Source organism: Urocampus carinirostris, chromosome 12, assembly GCF_059441175.1.
Source record: "Urocampus carinirostris isolate Australia breed hairy pipefish chromosome 12, RoL_Ucar_1.0, whole genome shotgun sequence".
In the NCBI taxonomy this organism is placed as follows: domain Eukaryota; kingdom Metazoa; phylum Chordata; class Actinopteri; order Syngnathiformes; family Syngnathidae; genus Urocampus; species Urocampus carinirostris.
The window spans coordinates 38,386,478-38,404,724 of NC_142360.1; the positions used below are offsets into that span (position 1 = coordinate 38,386,478).

The following is an 18,247-nucleotide window of genomic DNA, read 5'->3' on the forward strand; positions in this document are numbered from 1 at the left end:
TCACGGTGCTATCATGTGCAGCTCCCGGCCTTCAAGAAGCAGACCAATTACTCCACTGTCGACGCAGATTAAAGAGGCAGCGTATCTGAGAGCTCACCACACCCGGTGTGCGGTCCGTCAAGAACGCCCGGACGGAAAACAAGGAACCTGACACTCGAGTACATCCGTCAGCTCCATTTGACCCTATCGACGGCGAGAGCCGACATAAAAGCCGGCTTCTTTTTTTAATTGTCTGAAAGCGTCGAGTTGCCGCCTGTCCAAATACAACAGGTGAAAATGAATCCACTGCGTACCTGTCAACCTGAGCGTTCACACAAAGTCGGTGAGCAACGCTTGAAACAACAGTGAGCAACCATAATCCCAAGTGTGGCAAGATAATGAATCATCAAACATGTCCAAAACATCAAGTTACATTTTGCGGAGTTTCCGGCAATGCAAAATGATTTTTCTCTTTTGAATGAATTGACTCATGTACTATTGCAAAGGTTCTACGGCCTACAAACGTCGTTTGTTCTTACAATTCTTTCACTTTTTATTTCCTGATATATTTTGTCACATAATAATAACATTTTTGGGGGCTTATTGAGTCGGTTGCAAGATACACAACTGTATTTGATCACATTTTTGAGTGGAAGTACAATGTTGGCAACAAGATTCACTTGATATCATTGGAAATGATTTGAATGCAGCACAAACTTTTTCTTCTTTTTTCCGTGTTTTTTTCCAACTTTTTTAAAAATTCTTTTAAAAAAAATCTCATTGTGTTTATTTTTTCCAAGCTGTTAATTTGTTCTTTTTTTTCTCTTTTTACTTTTTTCCAACATTTCTTTTTTTTCTTTTTTTCTGGCTTTTTTCTAGATTTTTCCTTCTTTTTTCTCTTCCTTTTGTTTCTTTTTTTCTCAGCTTTTCACTACTTTTTCATTTTGGTATTTTTTTCTTTATTGTTCTATTCCCCCCTTCTCTTGAGTCATTTTGTGCATCATTTTACATAATATTTGGTCATGTTGGGATGAAAGAAGCAAAAACAACCTGAAGAGCCGTTTAGGACCAGAAAGAGCCGGTTCCTTTTAGTGAGCCGAACCGAAGAAGCCGGTTCTCGACTAACTCTACTACTAACCAATAGTACATGAGTCAATTCATTCAAAAGAGAAAAATAATTTTGCATTGCCGGAAACTCAGCAAAATGTATCTTGATGTCAAGTTTTGGACATGTTTGATAATGACTTAGTTGCCAGACTTGGGATTGCCGTTGCTCACTGTTGTTTCAAGCGTTGCTCACCGAAAGAAGCAAAAACCAACCTGAAGAGCCGTTTAGGACCCGAAAGAGCCGGTTCCTTTTAGTGAGCCGAACCGAAGAAGCCGGTTCCCCGACTAACTCTACTAACTTTACTCAACTTCGTTCTCCTTCGACTCGACTTCAAAATACCGCATTTAGGACACAACGTCAGGGGAACCCGTGTATTTTGACCTTCATGCACTGTAACTTTGACTTGAGTCGCTTCTTAATTAGTAATTTTGAGCCCTGATTTTTGTGCGCTGGCTAGATTTTCTTGAGCGCAGAGAATGTGCAAGCAGTGCGCAATTGAACACTGATTGTGATTCCCCTTATAAAGCGCTTATAAGCCTAACAAACACGACTCCATTACGTACCTGTCAATAGTTTGTATGTTGAATTTATTCGTAAGTTGCTTCAGTGCCATATTTTGTATGTTTAAAGATTATACAAGTATGTTTAAAACTTGTATAAGTAACCTGTATTGTTTTGTACTCAAAAATAAACATTTCATCAAATAATATGCTCTATAAAGATAAATAGAGTTAAGTTTGACTTACTCTTGGAAGATGCGCTTCAAGAGTTAGGCGACTTCCCCCTCCGTGGTAAAAAGCGGCCGAAAAAAAGCGTTCCGACATTTTCTCAACCGCATCAAGCTTTCTTATTCCACTTTCATTTCAAAAGAAACGGCTCACCTCTTCTTTACACTTCACACCAACCATATCGAAGGGGTGCACAAGATATTAAAAAATGAAGTTTTTAGCGCGCTAGAGATACAATATAGTATGTTTACACAGGAACTGGGACTGGGACAGGAAGAGGAACCCAATTTTTTTCTTCAGGGTGAATGCTGGGTGAGCTCTCACAGCGCCACACTCCGGTAGAGGCTGAAAGACACACTACAGTAATGTCCTGTACTCGGAAAAAGGTGCACAATACAAAATCTAACTTACAGCAATGTCCGGATATTTTCGAGACCCCGAAAACAATGTTCGTATCGACCGTTTCTCGTAAGTCGAATGGTCGTAATTAGGGAGAGCGTCTGTACTGAATTTGAAACTCCTTTACGCGCTGCCGCCATCTCCTGGCGTGTGTTATCATTGCAGCTTCAGTCCCCTCGTTCATGATACGCATGCAAGTATGTGCATTTCTTAGATGTGCTTGAACAAACTCTTCTTTTTTTATTTTTCTCGGGATTTGGGTTGGCCCTTGGACTGAGACCTTTTCTTACTTTCACCATTTCCATGCTACACTAACAAATAGACCATTGCTAGTCCACAATGATGTTTTCATGTCAGAAAATCATTTCACGGAAGAATGACTCCGACTGTCAATCAAAGCTGGTGGGCTAGGCCTCTGCTTGATCCCTAAAATCAATTTATTTTCCTGGACATCACTCATGTCTGTCCTTTAGCTCCACCTCCTGTGGTCTGATTGACAGAATTATTGTCGGCCCGCCTCCTGTGGTTTGATTGACAGCAGGATGGATACTACCAGCATCTTACAACAGCATTCTGTCATCAATAGGGCATTGTGGACAAGGACGTTTTGAAATAAAATAGACTTTTTAAAGCAATGGTGTGAATTGCTTAGCACATCTTCGTCGTCAAAAAGATTTCATTTAGAAAAAAGGGTTTTTTTGAATCATAAAAAGAGAGGGAAAGAGAAAGACAAAAAGAGAGAGAGAGAAATAGAAAAACAAAAACAAAAACAAAGACAAAGACAAAAACAAAGACAAAGACAGAAACAAAGACAAAAACAGAGACAAAAACAAAGACAAAAACAAAGACAGAAACAAAGACAAAAACAAAGACAAAAACAAAGACAAAAACAAAGAGAAAGAGAAAGAGAAAGACAAAGAGAAAGACAAACACAAACACAAAAAGAAAGAGAAAGACAAAGAAAGAAAGAACAGAGAGATATAAGTAGAGAAAGAAATGGGTAGAAGTGAAAAAGAAAGAGAGATAGATAGAAAGAGAGAAGGAAAAGGGTGGAAGACGAAAGGACAGAAAGAGAGATAATCTCGAGAAATAGACAGGAAAATAGAGAAAGAAATAGACGAAAAAAGAAAGGGAGAGGAAGAAAGAGTGAGAGAGAAAAGAAAGAAAGGGACAGTGAAAGGGAGAAAAAGACAAGAAGCGACTCCTTGTGATTAAGGGCTGTACAATAAACATGACTAGACTAGAAGAGAGAGAGGGGGGGGGAGTGAGAGAGAGAGAGCAAGAGAGAGAGACAGAGAGAGAGACAGAGAGAGAGGGGGAAAGAGTGAGAGAGAGAGAGAGAGCAAGAGAGAGAGAGCAAGAGAGAGAGAGCAAGAGAGAGAGAGCAAGAGAGAGAGAGAGAGAGCGAGGGGGGGAACGAGTGAGAGAGAGAGAGCAAGAGAGAGAGACAGAGAGAGAGAGAGAGAGAGGGAAAGAGTGAGAGAGAGAGGGAAAGAGTGAGAGAGAGAGAGAGAGAGGGAAAGAGTGAGAGAGAGAGAGAGAGAGAGAGAGAGAGAGAGAGAGAGAGAGAGAGAGAAAAGAAGAAAGGGACAGTGAAAGGGAGAAAAAGACAAGAAGCGACTCCTTGTGATTAAGGGCTGTACAATAAACATGACTAGACTAGAAGAGAGAGAGAGAGAGGGGGGGGTGAGGAGAGAGAGAGCAAGAGAGAGAGACAGAGAGAGAGACAGAGAGAGAGAGGGAAAGAGTGAGAGAGAGAGAGAGAGCAAGAGAGAGAGAGCAAGAGAGAGAGAGCAAGAGAGAGAGAGCAAAGAGCGAGAGAGAGAGAGAGAGAGAGAGAGAGGAGAGAGAGAGATGAGAAGAGATGAGAGAGAGAGAGAGAGAAGAGAGAGAGAGAGACGAGAGAGAGAGAAAAGAAAGAAAGGGACAGTGAAAGGGAGAAAAAGACAAGAAGAGACTCCTTGTGATTAAGGCTGTACAAATAAACATGACTTGACTAGAAGAAGGAGAGAGAGAGAGAAAGAGAGAGAGAGAGAGAGAGAGAGAGAGAGAGAAACGGAGAGAGTTAAAGGGACTGAGAGAGAAAGAGAGAAGGAAACAAAGAGAAAGAGAGAAAGATAGAAAAAAAGAGAGAGGGAGAGAGAAAAATACAGCTGCTTTGTGAGTGGCGGCCCGGCTTTGGCGACATCCAGTGGACGTATTTCAAACTGCAAGTCAGTTTTCCCTCCTGCTTCTCACAGCGTTGTCTTGCAGGCCGGATAAAAACTCTCGGCGGGCCTCATCCGACCCGCGGGTTGCATTTTTGACACACTACCTTATCTCCTGTTAGTCCTTTATTTAACATGGCACTTTCGAATTTCCGTTTCGAGAACTTTGACAAATCGTGCCGTCGAATTGTCATTTTGTATGTTTTAATACCTGAGTCTAATTTGCGCTTCTGTCAATAGAGATTTAGAAGTCAAAAGGGATGTGCTGCAATAGAAGCTGTGTCAGAAATTCAGTTTTTAGGGGTCATAATCAGTGTTCCCTCTAAGCTGCACCCCTCGCGCATTCTCGGCGCACAAGAAAATCTAGCCAGCGCACAAAATCAGGGCTCAAAATTACCGTATTTTCCGCACTGTAAGGCGCACCGGGTTATAGGGCGCATCCCGAAAAAAATCGTTTTTGGTCCTATATATTCGACATACATAAGGTGCACCGGATACACCAGCTCAGTAGCCTAGATGGTAAGGCGCCCGCTTTGAGACTGGGAGGTCAGTGGTTCGCGCCCCGGCCGAGTCATTCCTAAGACTTAAAAAGTGGTCGGCGGCGCCCTCTGTTGGCTGCGGCTGCATCGGCTCGCTACAACGGGTCAGGTGCAATCGACATTTCGTTCTGTGTACATTGTTACACAGAATGACAATACAAGGAAATTATTATTATTATTATTATTATTATTATAAGGCGCTACAATGAGGGAACGTCGACAAAACAGTCAGATAGTTCAGTCCAACTTATTACCCCCTTAACATTCCCAAGCTTGCAAATACGTGTCGAGAACACGTGCGGATGCGGTGTCCGTACGATGTCACTCAAATGCATCGTTCCATCATTCGGAAGGTTCAAGTCTTGGGATTCAAGAAATGCCAACCATTCCTTACTTTCTATTTTCTTTTTCGCTCGCAACTTTACTGTGCATATGACAATAAACACTTGGAATTGAGTTGAATTAAAATAGACACTCCATTCCATCCATTATCTGCACCGCTTATCACAGAAACATCGAGTTCAGTCTGAAACAAGATACAGGGATAATATAAAACCCGGAGTAGCTCACCGAAGTCGTTGTGTCATAATAATGTGCAGGCAATGTCCTCTTATATCCGTGAGGTTAGTATATCCAGGAGAATACAATATTTACAAATACAGAATAGAAAAAAATGCTTTCTGTGTGCCGTCAGCCACATGCTATACGCATTCATCTTTTTCGGCCAATTGCAGGCTTTGTTTCGCCGTTTAAGCCAATGGCAGCCTGTAAATGATAAAAAGGATCCGCTCCTTGACCTCCGAATAACTTTAGCCAATAGTGATCGATTCAAATGATGATTGACACATCGGTTAGCCAATGAAACACCGTTAAATAAATCCCAGCATACACCGCAGACGACTTGGCGTTCGGGGGAAAATCGAGTCGGCGGTTGCAAGTTAGTTGTAAAACTTTGCAATTTTAAAATTGATCCATAAATAAGGCGCACTATATTATAAGGCGCATGGTCAGCTTTTGAAAAAAATAAAGGCTTTTAGGTGCGCCTTATAGTGCAGAAAATACGGTAATAATTAAGAAGCGACTTAAGTCAAAGTTACAGTGCATGAAGGTAAAAAATACACGGGTTCCCCTGACGTTGTGTCCTAAATGCGGTATTTTGAAGTCGAGTCGAAGTAGAACAAAGTTGAGTAAAGTTAGTAGAGTTTGTCGAGAACCGGCCTCACTAAAAGGAACCGGCTCTTTCGGGTCCTAAACGGCTCTTCAGGTTGTTTTCTTCTTTCCTCCCAACATGACCAAATATGATGTCAAATGATGCACAAAATGACTTAAAGGAAGGGGGGAATAGAACAAAAAAGAAAAAAATACCAAAATGAAAAAGTAATGAAAAGCTGAGAAAAAAAAGAAACAAAAGGAAGAGAAAAAAAGAAGGAACAATTTAGAAAAAAGCCAGAAAAAAAGAAAGAAAGAAATGTAGGAAAAAAGTAAATATTATATTAGACACAAGAGGAGAAGATTTGTCAAATGTATTTAATAGGGAAGATGAAGGGGTAGGGAATATAAGCATCTGCTTCTGACTACCCCTTTTCGAAAATGTTATGTAACATTATTTTGTTGCTGACTCGTTTTTGTCCTGTTTTTAGTTTAATGTTCGTATATATTCATTCATTCAAGTTCCTGTTGGGAAACATCTGCCCCTTTAAATACTAAATGCTCACCTGTTAGATACTAATACGCGGTAGGTAACATCTGCCCGGTGCAGCTGCTCATGGACAATGGCAAAAGAAGGATAAATTAAGGCTTTTAATTCCACGTTTGGCTAAACGGGTTATTGATGACACAACTAGTGACTTTAACTACCTGCCTCACAACGAATCACTCTAAAACAGGGGTGTCAAACTCATTTTAACTCGGGGGGGCCACACGATAGGACATACGTCCTCTCTGGGGCAGGACTAGTAGATTAGAGAGAAGGTAAAAGAGAGGGAAAGATATAAGAGAAAGAGAGGGAGGGAAAAAGATAGAGGGTGGGACAAAGAAAGAGAGAGATAAGAGAGATAGAGAAGGTGAGAAACAAAAAAGATAAAAAGAGAATCCGTGAGAGAGGGGGAAAGAAAGGGAGAGGAAGAAAGAAATCCAAAGAGAACTAGAAAGACAGAAGGAGAGAAAAGGAGAAAAGAAAGCGCGAAGGGTAGGAAGAGAGAAAGAGAAAAGAGAGAAAAGGAAGTTAGAGCAAAAGAAGTTAAAAAGACACAGAGAAAGAGACAAAGAGCAACAGAGGAAGAGAAAAAGAGAGACACAGAGAGTGAAAGAGACAGAGACAGAGAGCAAAAGAAGTTAAAAAGACACAGAGAAAGAGACAAAGAGCAACAGAGGAAGAGAAAAAGAGAGACACAGAGAGTGAAAGAGACAGAGACAGAGAATGGGAGACAAGGGGTGGGAGAGAGAGAGAGAGAGAGAGAGAGAGAGAGAGAGAGAGAAAGAGACAGAGAAAGAGAGAGAGAGAGAGAGAGAGACAGAGAGAGAGAAGAGAGAGAGACAGAGAGACAGAGAGAGACAGAGAGAGACAGAGAGAGAGAGAGAGAGAGAAGAGAGGAGAGAGAGAGAGAGAGAGAGAGAGGAGAGAGAGAGATGAGAGAGAGAGAGAGAGGAGAGAGAGAGAGAGAGAGAGAGGAGAGAGAGAAATACAATTACAGTGTCTTTGTTCGAGGCACCTGGGTTTGGCAACATCAAGTTGACATATTTCAACATGCAGCTTGTTTTTCTCTTGCACTTCTCTGAGTGTTGTCTCGTGGGCCGGATTCAATCCCTTAGCGGGCCTGATCTGGCCCGCAGGCCGCCTGATTGACACCTGTGCTCTAAAACGTAAAACTGCCAAACTAACATCGCCGTTTATCTCACGGATAATTAATTTTAAATGAAGATATCCAGGTGATGAGAGAAATCATACAATCATGAATATATACATGCAATGACACATTTCAATTTTACAACACAATAAATTATCAGGATCAGGATCCGGCTCGGCTCACTAGAAGGAACCGGCACTTTTGGGTCCTAAACGGCTCTTCAGGTCGTTTTTGCTTCTTTCATCCCTATATTACCAAATATGACGTAAAATTATGCACAAAATGACTTAAAGGAAGAGGGAATAGAAGAAAAAAGAAAAAAATACCAACATGAAAAAGTAGTGAAACGCTGAGAAAAAAAAGAAACAAAAGGAAGAGAAATAAAAGAAGGAAAAATTCAGAAAAAAAGCCAGAAAAAAAGAAAAGAATGAAACAAAGGAAAAAAGTAAATAGAGAACAAAAAGAAAAAAAGCAACAGCTCGGAAAAAAATAAACACAATGAGATTTTCTTAAAGGAATTTAAAAAAAATAATAGGAAAAAAAGCAGGGAAAAAGAAGAAAAAGTTGGTGTTGCATTCAAATCATTTCCAATTCAATCAAGTCAATGTTGTTGCCAACATTGTACTTCCACTTAAAAATGTGATTAAATACAGTTCTGTATCGTGCAAATAAGCCCCAAGACAAAAGATACCAGGAAAAAAAAATGAAAATCTCGTGAAAGAATTGTAAAAACAAATGACGTTTGTAGGCCGTACAACTTTTGCAATCGTACATGAGTCAATTCATTCAAAAGAGAAAAATCATTTTGCATTGCCGGAAACTCAGCAAAATGTAGCGTGATGTCGAGTTTTGGACATGTTTGATCATGATTTAGTTGCCACACTTGGGATTGCCGTTGCTCACTGTTGTTTCAAGCGTTGATCACCGACTGCCAAACAACATATAATTGATCACAAAATCTTTCAGGTTGGCTTCTTTTTCTTTTGGTTTGAACAAATGTATTGACACTAATAACAGAAAACAATGTGCGGCACAGTTCATGTCATGGGAACCTGTCGTGGGTTCAAATCCAGCTCCAGACTTCCTGTGCGGAGTTTGTATGTTCTCCCCGTGTTGCGTGGGTTTCCTCCGGGCACTCCGGTTTCCTCCCACGTTCCAAAAACATGCATTTCAGGTGAATTGGCCGGTCTAAATTGTCCCTAGGTGTGAATGAGCGAGAGAGTGAGTTGTCTGTCCCCGTGTGCCCTGCGATTGGCTGGCAACCAGTTCAGGGTGTCCCCTGCCCACTGCCTGGAGATGGCTGGGATGGGCTCCAGCCCCCCGCGACCCTAATGAGGATAAGCGGTACGGCTAATGAGATGAGAAATGAGAATCTTGACAATCTCAACAGCAATTAAGCACATTCACGATATTATATTTCAATATGACGTTTAACAGCAAACACAATGTGAGGTTTGAACGACCCTTCTCGAAAACCTTAATAAATGAAAAATAATAATAACAATAAAAACTCTGTTTGACCCACACAACACCCCCCCCCCCCCCCTCCCGGATGACAACAAAGTCAGTTAGTTCTTTGTTCCTTTGTGTCTTTGTTTCCTTATCCCTCACTGTAAATGTGGAACTGGAGTCGTCCAATTTCGTTGTCACAGCATATCCCATAATAATAATAATAATAATAATTTCCTTGTATTGTCATTCTGTGTAACAATGTACACAGAACGAAATGTCGATTGCACCTGACCCGTTGTAGCGAGCCGATGCAGCCGCAGCCAACAGAGGGCGCCGCCGACCACTTTTTAAGTCTTAGGAATGACTCGGCCGGGGCGCGAACCACCGACCTCCATGTTGTAACAATGACAATAAAGGCATATTCTATTCTATTCTATTCTAATAGCAACCAAGCATATTCACAATTTCGTTATATAACATCTTTGTTAGTGTCAATAGATCCGTCCAGGCCAAAGTCGATTGTTTTTGGTCTGAACAAATCCACCGACGCCAACAGCAGCAAAACAAACACGACAATCTCAACAGCCATCAAGCATATTCACAATTTTCGTTATATCTGACAATAGGACGTGACGATATGACGTTTTAACATTTTTTCCTGACATTTTCAACATCAATTAAACAATTTCAGAGTTATTATCTTTTAACAAGGTAGCACGCTTTCCCACGAATCAAAACCCCTCCCCCACGACGAGCGAATACATTACAAGCGATTGTGCTTCGCAATAAAGGCGGCGGTGCGTATTGAGCAAACGTGCTGCTTTTTAATGATTGAATTCAAGAATCGCGCTCAAACTGGAGCGGAAAATTTCAACATGGAGCTGAGCAAAAGCGAGAAAAAAAAACATCCCGTGGTAATTTCTGCAACAGCCTGGCAGATGCGCTTCCCTTTTTTTTCCCTCGCTTCTCTCGGTTTCCTGCTTTTCCCGCTCCGTGATTGGCTCATTTACAACCATCGGGATGCATGGCGTCCCTCTAATTCTCCCGCACTTTAGAGCATATGCCATCTGTGTCTTTAGGCCTCTCCGCTCGTTTTTAATCATTAGACAGATTGCCGAAATCGAATTTAAATATGTGTAGTTGCGTTCCAAACAGCAATCCTGAAAGTGAACATGTTTTTAATGGTCTTTTGTACTGCTTTTTAGAACATTGCTGGAATCAGTAAATGTGGTGTGTGAGGGGATGCTAATTATGACGGCAAAGGGTTTGGTTAACCCCTTGACGGCGGGACGTCAGACTGTAAAGACGTGTCTTCACTATGTCACCAGCAGGGTTGGGTAGGGTTACTTTAACTGGATTACTTTCAGTGACTTTTGGATGACTCCAAGACCAAATATGCTAATAAAAGACAAAAAAAAACGAAATAGGAATAAAATGACTGAATTTTGTGCAGGCTTGGGGAGTAACGGAACACATGGAACGGCAAAAATGATGTTGGCAAGCTGTTTGGATTTATTTTCGGAGTTCAAAGAGATCAAAGCCAGGAGAGAAAGCTTACCACGTGTTGTGAGTCACTATTTTATTCATCTCATCTCATCAGCCGTACCGCTTATCCTCATTAGGGTCGCGGGGGGGCTGGAGCCCATCCCAGCCATCTCCGGGCAGTGGGCAGGGGACACCCTGAACTGGTTGCCAGCCAATCGCAGGGCACACAGGGACAGACAACTCATTTGCTCATTCACACCTAAGGACAATTTGGACCGGCCAATTCACCTGAAATGCATTTTATTCATATTTACAGTAAATTCTGGACTATAAGCCGCTACTTTTTTCCCTAACTTTGAACCCTGCGGCTTATTCAGTGATGCGGCCAATTTATGTCATTTTTCTAAGGGCCGCTAGCGGCGCTCGAGTGTTGCTACCATTAACTGCCCTGTCAAAGCTATATTCTTATTATTAAAGCTTTGAAAACTCTCTCGGTGTACCGTCTTTCTTTGTAAATATGTGTAACCCATGTATAATGTGTATTTGCAACTGTATTTTTTTGTAATGTATTTATTTGTATTTATTTTAGACACTTATTCCGAAGAAGAGGGGGTAAAAAGTTGGTTAAAGAAAAAGGAGTTGCGTGAGTAAATGTTTTCATCTGATATATTTTTCCCACCCTTACCTTTGGAAATATACACTTTTTTCCTTGGATTACTTTCAACGGGACCCGGACTCTGCAGGGGTGCATCAAACCTTAAGTACCGGTATCATTTTCCGTTCATTTCGCCGGCTGTGATTTTTGGACTGTGGACTTTAATGAAGGACATTTAGTTTCAATCGCGGGACTTGAAGTCGGGTTTGGGTTAATGTTGTGTTTGTGTTACATTTTTATACAGGTGCGGCTTGTGTATGTACAAAATCGTTTTTTTCCTCTTAAAATGTGGTGGGTGCGGTTTATAATCAGGTGCGCGCTATAGTCCGGAATTTACGGGTAGTTTTTTTTTTTTAAAGTAACCCTACCCAACCCTGCAAATGCTAAATCTATCGCACCATGCTCATCCTGGAAGGGGGATTACCACTTGTGAAGCCCCTTTTCAAGGTTTCTTATTTTCCTCGTGCTGAGGTTTCTTATTTTTCCTCGCCCACATGTTGGTTTCAGATCAGGGGATGTTGTCATTGTAAACTGTGCAGTGTTTTGAGACATATTGTGATTAAGTGCTATACAACTAAATGTGACTTGACTATTATATATTTTACTTCACACAGTTATAGCACGGGGCTCTCTTCTTATAGCTGAAACTGTCAGGACCAGAACATGAAACAGGACCCAATTGCGTAATGTTTACCACAAGTTTTAATGAAGGACAGAGGAAGGGCTGCGCCCACGATCCGGTGTTTACTGGACGCGGGATACAAGTCGCTCTCGGACTCAGACTGTGATCCGCACACGGAAGTGGATCTTCCGTAGCGAGCGGTGTCAGGGACGAAAAACTGGTCGGGAGCCGGGACTGGGAGAGCAAAGCGTGGTCGGGTCGAAAACGAGTCGTAATCCAGGACGGGACAGTAGACGTAGCCGGGATCAAAAATGGGTCGTAAACCGGGACGGGAGATCAGACTCGGTCGGGATCAAAACAGGTCGTAGCCGGAGACAAACGGGAGCAAAAATGGGACAGGCAGGAGTCAGGGTCGAAAAAGGCTTGCCTTGTCCAAACAGAGGTTTGCAGACGGACCGACAACAAGGGATTGACAGGACTGGGTTTGAATAGGAACAGGGAGCCAATCAGAGCCCGCAGCAGTTGTCGCCAAATGAGCGGGTGCAGGTGATTCATGACAGAAACGGTTGCCTGGCAACCAACAAAGTCTTAATTTCCTCTTTTAAAAAAAGAAAAAGAAGAAACGATTGTATCGAGAGGGGTGCGAATGCAAGCTGATCTCGGGAATTATTCCGGCCGTAAAGACAAACCTGAGCTGGCTGAAGCAAGGGGATGTATTAATGCAAGCTCATCACGAGGCAACATTTAATTAATAAGTAAGATGGCAGCCTCCCACACACTAGTGCGCACATAGCACTAATGACATTAGTGCTGCTCTAAATCAAACAGAATGCTTGACTACTTGACACGGAAGCAAAAATATAGTCTTATATCGGCTGCTTTATTATAACAGTGTTCTGGTTTGCCCGCGTCCCTGCGTCCTGGACGCATTATTTTTGCTGGGGACGCATTGTGTCAAATCAACATGCGTCCCCGGGACGCATCTTTTTCGACACAAAATTGTCATTATTACCCGAGATCATTTTTTTTAAACAAAGATTTACCGCACTCCAAACTTTTCGTCAGGCGGATCCGCCATTGTTGTTTTGGTCTCGCGGTTCGAGTTTCCGACTGCACGCCGATCTCGGCCAACGAGATCTCGTTGCTTCGAGATGACGTCATTGTTGTGATGGTTGTCGTCGAGGGGAGGTGAAGGGTAAGTATGCCTCCGAAAAAACTGTAAGTATCAGGTGAAAATCAACACAAAATTGGTCATTTCTTCAGTGTCGGTAATAAGTCGAAACATAATGCAGAAAGTGATAACAACGGCAATAATTCCGGCACTGAAAAGCCGCGGAGGATTTCTTAGGAAGATCGCGGAGGCAAGGAAAACACATGTGTTGAAGCGAAGGATTCGACGAAAAAAAATAAACAAGAATACTAGCAAGAAAATGACTTTTTTTGCCAAAATTATATTCCAGGTGACGCTATGAGGAGGATGATAATGGATTGGACCTTGAGAAGGCATCATAAAGGTGGCGGGACAGCAAACCACAAAGAATATATGAACTGAAAAATCTGAAGTGATAACTGCTTTGTAGTACCAATTAACTGTGTCATGTCCTGCATGGTCGCCATGACACCCAGCTGGTCCCGCCCCTTGGCACCGGCTGACACAGATTGACTTAATTGCGTGTGGGATTCTTAAGGGCTCGTTTTGGGACTGCCCGTTGCCATACCATTGTTTTGTCTGACTCGAGGAAAAACCTGTTCATGCCCGTTTGTTCTGAGTTACTGCCTTTCTTTCTTGAAGACCTGTTTGTGCCCGTTTGTTCTGGGTGATTGCCTGTAAGCCTGTTTTTGTTTTGTCTTTGGTCCCTGCGTGTTGGACAACTTTTATTTTCTAAATAAAAGTGACTGATCGTCTACACAAAAATGAGTTCACCCTTCCTGCCTCTCGGTCCGCTCCCTGACAAACTGTGATGATTAAAACTGCATGAATATATAGACTGATATTTCAGCCATATCATTTTGTATAATGCACAATATTTTTGTGAACTAAAAAATCTTTTTTGTTCTTTTTCTCTTCTCTCATTCTTTTTCATTATTTATTTCCCTTCACCTCTCTATGTTTGTCTCTCTCTCTCACTTTTTTCTACTTTTCTTACATTCTCTTTATTTTCTGTCTCTTGTTTTCTCAATTTCTCTCTCTCCTTCTCACTCTTGCTTTTTCTATTTATCTGTCTTCCTCTCTCTTCTTTTTTACTCTCCATCTTTCTCCTCCTTCCTCTCACTCTCTACCTTTATTCTTTTCTCTCTTTTTTCTCATTCTCTTTCTCCCTGTTTATCACAGTCACTCTTTTCCTGTCTTTCTCTCTTTCTTTCATTCTTTTTATTTCTTTCTTTCTTTATATCTCTCTCCTCCAGCTCAGTAGCCTAGATGGTAAGGCGCCCGCTTTGAGACTGGGAGGTCGGTGGTTCGCGCCCCGGCCGAGTCATTCCTAAGACTTAAAAAGTGGTCGGCGGCGCCCTCTGTTGGCTGCGGCTGCATCGGCTCGCTACAACGGGTCAGGTGCAATCGACATTTCGTTCTGTGTACATTGTTACACAGAATGACAATACAAGGAAATTATTATTATTATTATTATTATTATTATTTTCTCTCTCTCTCTCTCTTTTTCCCTGTTTCTATCTTTGTCTCTCTTTTTTGTCTCTCTCCTATTTTTCCTCTCTTTCTTCCTCAATTGTGCTCCTTCTATTTCTCTTTCCCGTTTTATTCCCCACTTTCTATCTATTGTGTTCTCTTTATTGTACTCTATTTCTCTCCTCCTCCTTATTTGTCTCTCTTCACTTCTCTCTCTTTCTCCCATGTTCTCTCTCTTTCTCTCTTTATCTCTCTCTCTCTCTCTCTTTACTACTCTTTGTTTTTCCTATTTCTTTCTTTCCCTTTAATCAAATAGTCTTCCCCCCGTAAGATTTTTTGTAGCATGTGGCACCCAGCTAAAATGAGTATGGCACCCTTGCAACATAGTGGCAAATAATACACACTGTCTCTTTAAGAAAAATATTGAAATTACATCAGTACGTGTTTTGAGAAAGTACGGAGTAGAAAAAAACTGTAGTTTTCACTATAGTAAAAGTCAGGTCGTTAAATACTCAAGGAGAAGTACTTATACTACAGAAATATAAAGTAACACAACCGTCATAACATGATTCATTTCCCGATTGGTTCAAACGCTTCAAGTTTCTATTTTATTTTTTAGTGTTTTCCCCCATCTTCAATCGTCCAAACAAGTAAACTTATTAACTGATTTTATTGACGTTATTTGATTATTTTTAAAACAAGAAACGCGAGTTTTTACCTGGTTTTAGGTGGCGCGTGACACCCATCTAGCGGAAGGTAGTAGTAACGGCTGTGACTGTCGTAAAATGGAGGCGAGGGTGATGGGGTGTAGCGACACTGCATTGCTTTACGGCAACGCGTGCCACAACAAACATGGCTGCTACGTTAATATGCCCCGATACACAATACAGGTGAGAAGATTCGAATATGTTTGTAAAGCGTGATAAAGGGAACATAATTGAAATCGGGTTTGTTTATAGGGTGAGCTCAGTTCTTAACAAGGATGTGATACAGTTTGGGAAGAAGTTTATGTTTGACGGCAACGAGGAAACATGCTGGAACTCCGATCAGGCAAGCGTCCTTCTGGATCTCTGTTGGTCATATTTCTTAATCAGTTCAGTAGAAGTTTGTTTACATTTTGTTTTCTTTCAGGGGAACTGTCAGTGGTTGATTTTAGATTTCCCACAGTCGGTGAGAGTGTCTGAGGTTAAAATTCAGTTCCAGGGAGGCTTTTCGGCCAAAACATGCAAACTATTAGGTAAATAGTCATTTTTAAGATTGGATTGTAATATAAATGAATTTTGTTCTTTTCTAATTATTGTCTGAATTATTGTTCCTTTATTTTTGGTTTATGCATCCCCAGGGTTGGGTAGGGTTACTTTAACTGGATTACTTTCAATTACTTTTGGATTACTCCAATAGCAAATATGCTAATAAAAGACAAAAGAAACTAAATATAAATAAAATTATGACTCACAACACGTGGTAAGCTTTCTCTCCTGGCTTTGATCTCCGGAAAAACTAACATAAAATGCGACAGAAACAAAATGAAAAAAAATCCAAACAGCTTGCCAACTACATTTTTGCCGTTCCATGTATTTCGTTACTCCCCAAGCCTGCACAAAATGGAGTCATTTTATTCATATTTAGTTTCTTTTGTCTTTTATTAGCATATTATGGTATTGGAGTAATCTAAAAGTAATTGAAAGTAATCCAGTTAAAGTAACCCTACCCAACCCTGTGCATCACAAACGGATGGCATGGGGATAATGCAAACTGATTTTTCAATTTGTATTTTACACCCACGCTGACTGAAATTGTTTACGTCACGTTTGTCCCAACCCGTTTTCCTCTTTTCTGCTGCAGGTTCTTCACGAGATGGGGATTTCAAAGTGATCAGTCATTTTTATCCTGAGGATACCAACTGTCTTCAGATATCCTCCCAGACTGTGCACAGCGTTACTATATAAAGCACTCCATAATATTGTTCCTGAGTACGTCTGTTATCACGATTGATTTACTGGTTTCATGTCGAAAATCTAAACATCGCCTTGCCTTAACTGCACACCCACAGCTTTCCCATCAAGGAGGCGGCAACCGTGCAAAGAGTCAAAATAACATTTGAGAACAGCGCTGACTTTTTCGGGAGGATTATTGTTTATACTTTGGACCTCATAGGAGAGAAAGCAACTTGAACCAGACCTTGATTATACAAATATATGCACTGTATATACTTGAAATATGCAAGGGATGAGAGATTCTGGATGTCCGTGCTGCCACTGCAAAAATGGATGAATGATGCTTTTTGTCACCATGAGGAGCATTTATGAACTATGTAACTGGCAAATTCACTTTCAGAAGGACATGACATTTGAGGTTTCCTGATAACAATTCAGATGTACCGTACCTCCAATCCACTTACAGCTAATTAAGGTATTATTCGTGGCTAGCTGTATGTTTCCAGGTAGTATGAACAACATCTATGCTTCATCCAATTTAGTCATTTGCTGTCTATTCAAACCATCTCATCGAAGTCTGTTTTTGTCTAATACCAGTGTCTGAAACACATGAGAAAAGGTTAGCGGACACCAGGGCAGACAACTCTGAAAAGTTGCCTGCCCAAGCCATAATATTGCCTGCCCCATTTTTCACAACTTGAAACACAATAAGATGACTCATCGCAAAAAAAAAACATTGTTGCAAAGTATTAGGGATTGATAATCAGAAGATAAATACAGACCAACACTTCAAAATTAGGTTTATTATGAAATTTACTTATCACATTCATTGCATGCATATGATATCGCTGTTTTCCATCAGTATGTACCTGTATTGACTCATCTTCATTCATGCAGTGTTTGCGTTGCGTCATCTGCTACAAGCCACGTGAACTCCTCTTTCCACGATGCTCTTAAAGTACGTTAACGTTTTGTAGCGTCATCAATTTTGTTAGCTTCTTTTGAATCTTTCTTCTGGGGCTAAGGTTTTGGCTAGATTCCTAACCACTTCTCCATTTTTCTTGTGTTCTCTGTCTACTTTGGAAAATGATGTGCAAATGCACAACATTATTACGCTCGGGAAAGTCCAGAAGCACAAAGTTATTCGATGCAGGCTTCTTATTGGCTGCCGAGTATGTAAATTGCCAAACAAACTGAAATCCCGAAATTTCCAAACCGAACAAAGATTTTGAAATCGGAATAAAGCAAACGTTTTTCTTGAAAAAGTTGTCGGCCACCCGGGCGGAGACATTTTGTAAGTTGTACGCCCGACGTAAAAGATGCATGCCCCGGGCGTCTGGGCAGACGTTATTTTAGACACTGCTCCTACTGTCAACTGGATATGTGATAACTGTGCCTATATCCAAATCTACCATCTTCGTGGACTTTGCCTTGCAATAATCCCTGAAATACAGTTCAAATTGTTATAAATGGGTATTCTGAGACCCCCAAAACCTGTCATGGCATGACGTGTAAATTCTGTGAAAAAAAAAAGTATTTCTATTTCATTGGTATGCTGGCCTAAACAGTCTCCGAATAGGGTGCTCAAACACCATTTGATCTAAAAAACACATTAAAATGTTATAACTGTCTCAAAAACATCATCTAAGCATGTTATCTAGGTGAAA

At 41.1% G+C, this 18,247-nt stretch overlaps 1 protein-coding gene across 2 annotated transcripts; it reads left to right on the top strand.

The window, feature by feature from the left end:
• Window positions 1–15,414: 15,414 nt before the first annotated feature.
• On the top strand, window positions 15,415–18,247 carry nr2c2ap (nuclear receptor 2C2-associated protein). Of its 2 annotated transcripts, none has more exons than XM_088349174.1 (4): window positions 15,415–15,693; window positions 15,775–15,880; window positions 16,489–16,616; window positions 16,697–16,835. In XM_088349174.1, the coding sequence occupies exons 1-3, from the start codon at window positions 15,550–15,552 to the stop codon at window positions 16,590–16,592; spliced, it is 354 nt and encodes a 117-aa protein (XP_088205300.1). In that variant the 5' UTR covers window positions 15,415–15,549; the 3' UTR covers window positions 16,593–16,616; window positions 16,697–16,835. The 2 variants fall into 2 exon arrangements, with proteins under 2 accessions (XP_088205300.1, XP_088205299.1); XM_088349173.1 differs by having other exon boundaries at window positions 15,425–15,693; window positions 16,489–16,556; window positions 16,695–18,247.